The 7,393-nt window shown below is 33.8% G+C and overlaps 1 protein-coding gene and 1 non-coding gene across 3 annotated transcripts; one reads left to right on the plus strand and one right to left on the minus strand.

Annotated features, from left to right (window-relative positions):
• The first annotated feature begins 211 nt into the window (after window positions 1-211).
• LOC107858754 (protein CHLORORESPIRATORY REDUCTION 7, chloroplastic) lies at window positions 212-2,216 on the plus strand. 2 transcript variants are annotated; one of them, XM_016703530.2, is made up of 3 exons: window positions 212-392; window positions 1,051-1,187; window positions 1,793-2,216. In XM_016703530.2, exons 1-3 carry the CDS (start codon window positions 350-352, stop codon window positions 2,069-2,071), a joined length of 459 nt encoding a protein of 152 aa, XP_016559016.1. In that variant the 5' UTR covers window positions 212-349; the 3' UTR covers window positions 2,072-2,216. The 2 variants fall into 2 exon arrangements, with proteins under 2 accessions (XP_016559016.1, XP_047262368.1); XM_047406412.1 differs by having other exon boundaries at window positions 241-392; window positions 1,029-1,187.
• On the minus strand, window positions 2,060-2,158 carry LOC124896346. The gene has a single exon (XR_007052705.1). It is a non-coding gene; the product is annotated as a U6 spliceosomal RNA (small nuclear RNA).
• Window positions 2,217-7,393: the final 5,177 nt, after the last annotated feature.

Genomic DNA, 7,393 nt, shown 5'->3' on the forward strand with positions numbered 1-7,393 from the left:
AAAATGCACCCAGTGGCCACTTTTTGGTCATGTCTTAGGAAATTAGTCACTGCATGGAGTTTCAAATTCAACTAGTGAAATATCATGATAATTTGTTGGAGTTTGACGTGTGAAATTTGGAGCTCGTGACATTTTCAATTACATGAGCAAAAAGTGGTTATTTGTGTTATGCGGATTAAATACACGGCCCAGAATTTTCCAAGCCTGTACACACAGCAAAAGTATGGATATATATAGATGAGGCTGAAAACCATCATCTTATCCACCACCATTGTCATCAAAATCTAAGAAATGCAACCATTCTGATATGTTGTTTAATTTGCCTATTATACATCAATAATAGCAACGCATGGAAGCACAATTGTGGTACAATAAAACATACAATTGTATAGGTGAGTTCCCACTGAAATACCTTGTAGTTGTTTTTATCGAGTTAAACAGTGAATTCTTCTGTGGAGTAACTTTGTATTATGCAACAAGTTAGAACTTAGAACGTCCACATTGATTTTGGAAATGGGGGTTGTCTCCAGAGACAGATATGCCTTGGTGCAAGTTGTGTCATAGATCTTGTCTCGTCAATTTTTTTACTACATATGGCATTTATAGATTATAGATCACAAATAAAATGAAAACATCAAGTATAAAATGAAAAATGACCCTTGTTATTGTAATGATTTATTCAATTGTTTACTCCTTCCGATGTTGATATCGCTTGAGAAAAATTCAACGTACATGGTCCACTAATTGTCTCTTGCGCGATCTTCGCTCATGGTTAGCTTTTAAAAATTGAGTTCGGCTTAAGATTCATTTTCTTTAATGTCAGACACATTCCTATATATTCTTGGTTACCCAATATTAAATTCATTTTAAATTGTTCATACTTCGAATGCCGTTTGGAGTACTAGAATCCCCAATTTAATTTATGAAATGAATTATTATCGTACCATATAATCTGAGATAACTCTTCACTTTGTGAATATCCCAAAAAAGAAAAAGCACCTTGTAGTAAAGTACTCAAAATGTTTTAGTTACTCTTATATTTCATGGCAGGGCGAGAGACATGGAGACTTCAACATCCACTCCAAATTTTATATACAAGTAATTGGCAGCAACCCCTTTTTCAGCCCTTTAATTCTTCATTTTCCCACAGTGTGATCTGTGGACGCATCCACCTCAATGGAACAAAGGTATCTTTGTCTTCCCCCTTTGTATTACTATTGATAAGTACGCGAAATTCATAATATTTGTCTTCTGTTGATAGTTAGGTCTAATCATATCTCTAACGTTAATTGGGAAAGAAATATCCTTAAACGAAATTTATAAACAGAATACAATTTGAAAACAAATGAGGGCATATTTGAAATTACATGCACATTAAGAGCATATTCAGTCCAATTTAGTTCCTAAATTCAATTATGCAGTAACTTGTAATTAAAGTTGCATTTAAGAAGCAACTTGGTTAAATTGTAATGAATTTTGTCACCAATTTAAGGCATCACGTAGATCACATTCTAAGCCATTTTTACACAACTTAACGTGTCATTTTGAACAATTTAAATTAGAAGTTCTAGGGTAGCAAACATAATGTTAATAATGCATTACCTTGCTTCAAACCACAAAATATTTTTACATTCCATTAAACCACCAAATTCCATTAGATTCAATCAAAGCCTAAATTATGTAGTAAGTTCCCACACACCCTCAATGTGATCTGATAGTGTAAAAATTCTTTGAGAACTTCGCTTCTATTATCTATTATCTCTTTTTCTGCTTATTTGTGTAAGTAAATCAGACATTGGCTACAAGAAGGAGAAGATCAAACATAGAGACAGGCACTTATGTACTAATGGAACCTGGAAAGTCAGAGGAGTTTGTTACTGAGGAAGAATTAAGGGACAAGTTAAAGGGTTGGTTAGAAAATTGGCCAGGGAAAGCACTGCCACCAGATCTTGCAAGATTTGAAGATATTGATGATGCAGTTGAATTCCTAGTAAAATCTGTATGTGAACTTGAAATTGATGGAGATGTTGGTTCCCTTCAGTGGTATCAAGTTCGTTTGCAACATGACTAGTCATTCTATTTGTGTGTTATCCTTGTGCGGGGTTATGTCAATCTTCACTGTATTGTTTCAATTTTATTGGAGACATGGGGCACATGACTAGTTACTAAAATCAAACATACATTTATTATTAATATAGACATTAGTTATGCAGGAATTAGTTACATTTATTATTAATATAGAGATTAGTTATGCAAGAATTAGTTACGTCATGCAAGGTTTAGTTATTCATATAGTATTAGTTATTCCATCATTTCCATTGTATGAGTTTACTCTTTCATTTCATATTAGTTGTCCACTTTATTATAAATAGTTATCTCTAATTACTTATTCATTTACTAAATCAAGACAAATTAATTTAAAATAATTCATTTTATCCCCTACAGTTAATAGCTTAAACAGGTTAATAAGTTCTAAAAAAAATTCAAAAAAAGTGAATAAAGGGTAAATTAGTAAAACAACTCATCTTATTTATGATTTCTCAGAGAGTGTAAGGAAAAAGTGAATAGTTAACTACTGTGGTATGAGTACTTGAACATTAAAACGTGTTTAAAAAGTTTTTTGTCAAACAAATATTATTGTTTAGTATGAATTTGGTGATAACCCACAAAATGAAAAAAGAGAAATAAAGTGCAAAATCAAATGAAAGTAAAGGATAGAAGGATAGAGATAGACACAAGAGAATAGATGAAAGGACAATTGGAAAATATATTGAATTCCAATACCTTTCTTTTGAAATACAATCTAGCACCTATCTCTTACGAAGATCGAAATGGTAATCAAGTCACCTAATCAACCAACGTTTCTAACAAGCAATCAACAAAAGATTTTCCAAGCTCTCAAGCTCTATAAGAGTCTTCTCAATCAATAATATCAATAAATTAAGTAAAAATAAAGCTAAGTCCTAATATTCATAGTCATGGGCCATTTATTACCTATATTGGCCCAAAAGTGACCCAATTTCATGAAAGGGGGCAAGCTGGCAGCTCAAGGCCCACATGCCCACGTAGGTGATGACCTGCTGGCATATGTGGAGCACTTGATAATGTAGGTGAGCGACCTGCAACTGCAGGATACGACACATATGGCTCCATATCGTTGTTTTGCTCCTTTTGTCTTTCCGATGATCCCTCCAGTGACTCCCTTAACTCTAAGCTATCTTTCACATGTGATTTTGTTCTTCTTGGAGCTTCAAAAAGACCTCCACACATATCCTTGAGGCCTCATGATCCTTGTGGCTTGGTTCCTTTGTAGTTGCTCTTAAAATACAAGCCGAGAAAGGTTGACGTCAATTTGACTTGTACCATCCTCTCATTCTTGAAAAGAATTCAACATCGAATATGAACCTCGCAAAACCAAAAGGGAAATGATCAACCAAAATATCCTCATGGAATGAGGGTTGAAGTTAGTAACAACAGGTGCATCACCATGCCAAGAAGGCATACACTTAACATATAACCAAGGATCAACATGAGCAATCAAAGAGTTGCAACCCCACATAGTAAAAATAACTTGGTTACTAAAGAAATATTGACAAATAGGTTTACTATGAGAATCATGATAATTAGGAAACCACACATGAAAATCCTTATTGCCACTCAATGCACTAACAACCTTTGAGAAAAGGGATTACTCCTAAATCAATATCGGAGTCAAACGGATAGAGTGGCCATAGAAAAGGGTCTAGACAATACTCTACTTCCCCAAAGGCACCACCAATAAGAAAATTTATACTCTTTACACTAGCATAATATTATCCAAGGAAAATTGAGAGTAAAGAAAGGTGTCACACAAATTGATTTCATCTAAAATGTCCTCAGGTGCATGCTCACTCTGATGTACATGAATATTTCCAAAAGTATGCTCAAGAATTAGAACACTCAAAGAAGAATTAAAAATTGGTACACAAAGATCACCTTTCATTTCTTCATATTTTTTTCCCGTAAGAGTACTGTCATCTTCCAAGAAGAGATTTCTATTGTAAGAAGAATATTGTCACACCATAATGGGTTCTCATATAGGGTATAACCTTTGAGAGAAGCCACATAATTAACATGATCCACACCACTAGGCAAAATAATGGGTTCATCATCTTCAAACAAGATATTGTACTTAAAAAGAGAATGATCAATCTAAGAAGGAGGATTAGAATATGTAAGTTCATTGTAAAAAAGACAACTATCAAGTTTCGAAGGAATTTCAAACATATGATCATCCCTATGAGCAAATCAAATAATAAGATCTTCATTTAAAGGCTTTCTCAAAGGTTCACTCCTATTCAATTGGTCAACATTATCAACAACATCACTAACTTGAGGTACATTAACCACATCATAAACATCCTGAAGTAGGAGGCTAATTTCACAAGCAAGTTAATCAATACCATGTTTACACGATAATGCACTATCATTCAACATAACAGCTTCAACCATAGGTGGACACAAATTGATCTTACAAGAAGAATCAATTCGGTCATTAATAGAGTCAACTAGTGTATCCACGCTCTCGAATTGTATAGTATTATTACAAAGCAAAGAATTATTAGGCTCATATGAAGTTAAGCTATTACTCACACTTAATTGGATACTAGCCTCATAATGATCATTCACATTTACTAAAGTGCAAGAGTTAGCTTTGTTATCTTGAAGATCATAAGAAGATTCTTCTTAACCTTGGGATGAAAATCCCTTGCAAGATTTGGAAACATCTAGGATTATCCTCATCAAATATTCAAGGGTAATCTCCTTTTGGGTGCTTGTTCCCTTCCGCTTGCCATATTTTACCTACACACATGTCCTTACTAAGAGAAGGATAAATAAAGCTAGATTGGGTTTGTGGAAACCCCTTACTTCACTCATCTCAACCTCTCCTTTTTCTTATCTTAGATTTCTACTCTGCACTCCCTTGCTCCTCTCAATTTTTTGTCTCTTATTTTATTGGGTGTGGAGTAAGTGTCATTTCCTTGATGATTAGGAAGGATAGATAAAAAAAATGACTTCTCCATTGGTCTATAATGATTTTGGGCCAATTTTCCTTATTTTGAACTTCATGCTCATCAAACCAATTGGTTCTAAAATAAAAATGCTCAAAGTCCAAGGGAAATATATTAGGCCAAACCTCATCATAATATCCTTTCTGAGTGAAAGAAATCTTCACACTTTTGGTAACTCTATAGCCTTCCAAGAAATATGTAGGATGTTTTCGCACTCGAGGTATCCTAAATATTTAATCATAAAAGAAATGATGTACTTTTCATGCAACTATCACCGAGGGCAAGAATGCATCTCGGAATTCCATAAATATCCACTCATCTTGTCCAAGCTTGTCTTCTTGAATCAACATTATAAATCTTAGAGTATTTATTTGGAACATATTGTCTTTAATGAGCTTCTTCAAGGAATTCCATGGTGGAAGGGAGCCATTAATTGTAAGCCTTTGAGGGTAGCCTATATCATAAAAATAACTTTTTGCTAGCCTTCCAGGGTGTTTAAGGATACACGGGGTTTGCTCGAATCCTCTCACATTATAGTCATTGAAAAATTGATCACGTTGTCATTCCCAATCAAGGTAAGCCTGGGGATCTCCCTCTCCTTTGAAAATAGGAAAGGGTATTCTAAGGAGATTATGATTTCCTTTATTTCTTCTATAAGTTGGACAAGGTGCATAGGAGCAGGTGGTATAACTCTCATCATCTTTATGCTTGGAGTAGGAAGTGGAGGATTCTTTGTATGCCTTATCAACCTCATAAGAACAATCAAAAGGCTCTTCATCCCCTCTATATTCACCATAAGAGTTATATCCATCATTTTCTCCTTCATAATAATACATCTTATTCCCACATGCCTCTCGATCATGGCTATTTTCATATCCTCCATAATGGTCATCTCCATCATAGCTATAATCCTTGGAACTACAATACCTCCTTATAACTCCAAGTACCTACACAACTAACAAACAAGGTTAGTAGCAAAACTCCTCACTAACATTCAAAAAAATCTCACCTTTGAATGCCTCACAATTGGAGCAATTAATGTTAAAGGTTTGTTATATGCGGTGATAGATGAAGTGTTGATGCTACTCTCGGTCGAAATAGATTCATTTTCATTAGAAGGATGGATGACTCAAAAGAAAATAAGGACCTGAATGAAGAAATAACTAAGAAATAAAAACTAGAGAAAAATAAAAAGAAATGGACTATGAAGGAAAATGGACTCAAGAACAAATTAACCAACTGAGTAGGTGAATTACTTGTTGTTAATTAGTTTATGAATAAAAAATTTAAGAAAATAATCAAGAAATGAAACTAAGAAGTTGGAACCCGAGTAAAATGGAACTTGAGATGGTTGAGTGCATTTTGGAGGTGTATCGATGCATCTGGTAACCTACCCATGCATGTGGACTTTGCAGGTGAAAGCAGAAGCTACTGGAATGACCGGATAAGGTCATCTTATCACACCGATGGATGTGGAGGTGGCCCAGACAAAACACCTGAAAACTTTAATTTTCACCTTTGTATGGGTCCTTTTGGGTTCTCTCTCTCCTGAAATATTTCTTTTTATTTGGATATCCTTTTGTACTAATACCAAAACTCTTTTATCTTTATTTATTTTGGATCTAACACCACTTGTTGATGAATATTTTCCTTGAAGATATGAATATACCCAATAAAACAACGAACAATTTTGAAGATTTAAAATGCACAACTTCTTCGTTTTGACTCAAAATTTCACAAAATTTTAAACCAAGTTTCCCCTTATCATGGAGAACACTTTCCAACAACTTTTAATCCTCAAATCATCACAAAAAATTCCATATTTTTCAAACCCACTTGTATCTTCTTCAACCTATAAACCCCAAAAAATGGAAGAATTTTCAATCTCTCCAAATTGCACCAACATTTGTCTCTTCAATGTAGAATACACCTTTTCATCATTTTCATCCTTAAATCCAAACCAAAGTTCAATAAGAACCCACTTTCTTCAAATTCAGGGTCAACAATGGGGTTTTCTCAAATACACTCAATCAATTTCAAAAACTCAATATTCCGACTCTAATAACATTAGAGGGAATAAATCTAGTGTTGAAACAACAAAAATGACTCAAAAACATGAAAATCTTTTTGGAACTTTTGGAAAAAATACTTTTGGATCTATTTTTATTTTTGATTTTTAGATAACAAAATTCAAGATTTAATTCATAAAAATAAAATCAAGTGCAGCTCTGACACCAAATGATAACCCACATAATGGGAAGAGGGAAATAAAGTGCAAAAATAAAGAAAAGTAAAGGATAGAAGGATAGATAGAAACAAGAGAATAGATGAAAGGACAACCA

The sequence above is a fragment of the Capsicum annuum genome, chromosome 2 (genome assembly GCF_002878395.1).
Source record: "Capsicum annuum cultivar UCD-10X-F1 chromosome 2, UCD10Xv1.1, whole genome shotgun sequence".
Classification (NCBI taxonomy): domain Eukaryota; kingdom Viridiplantae; phylum Streptophyta; class Magnoliopsida; order Solanales; family Solanaceae; genus Capsicum; species Capsicum annuum.

Coding starts and splice junctions, on each gene's coding strand:
- LOC107858754 (XM_016703530.2), top strand. CDS start 350: ATGGAAGCACAATTGTGGTACAATAAAACATACAATTGTATAG. Junction 393..1,050: donor TAAAACATACAATTGTATAG/GTGAGTTCCCAC, acceptor ATTTCATGGCAG/GGCGAGAGACATGGAGACTT. Junction 1,188..1,792: donor TCCACCTCAATGGAACAAAG/GTATCTTTGTCT, acceptor TAAGTAAATCAG/ACATTGGCTACAAGAAGGAG.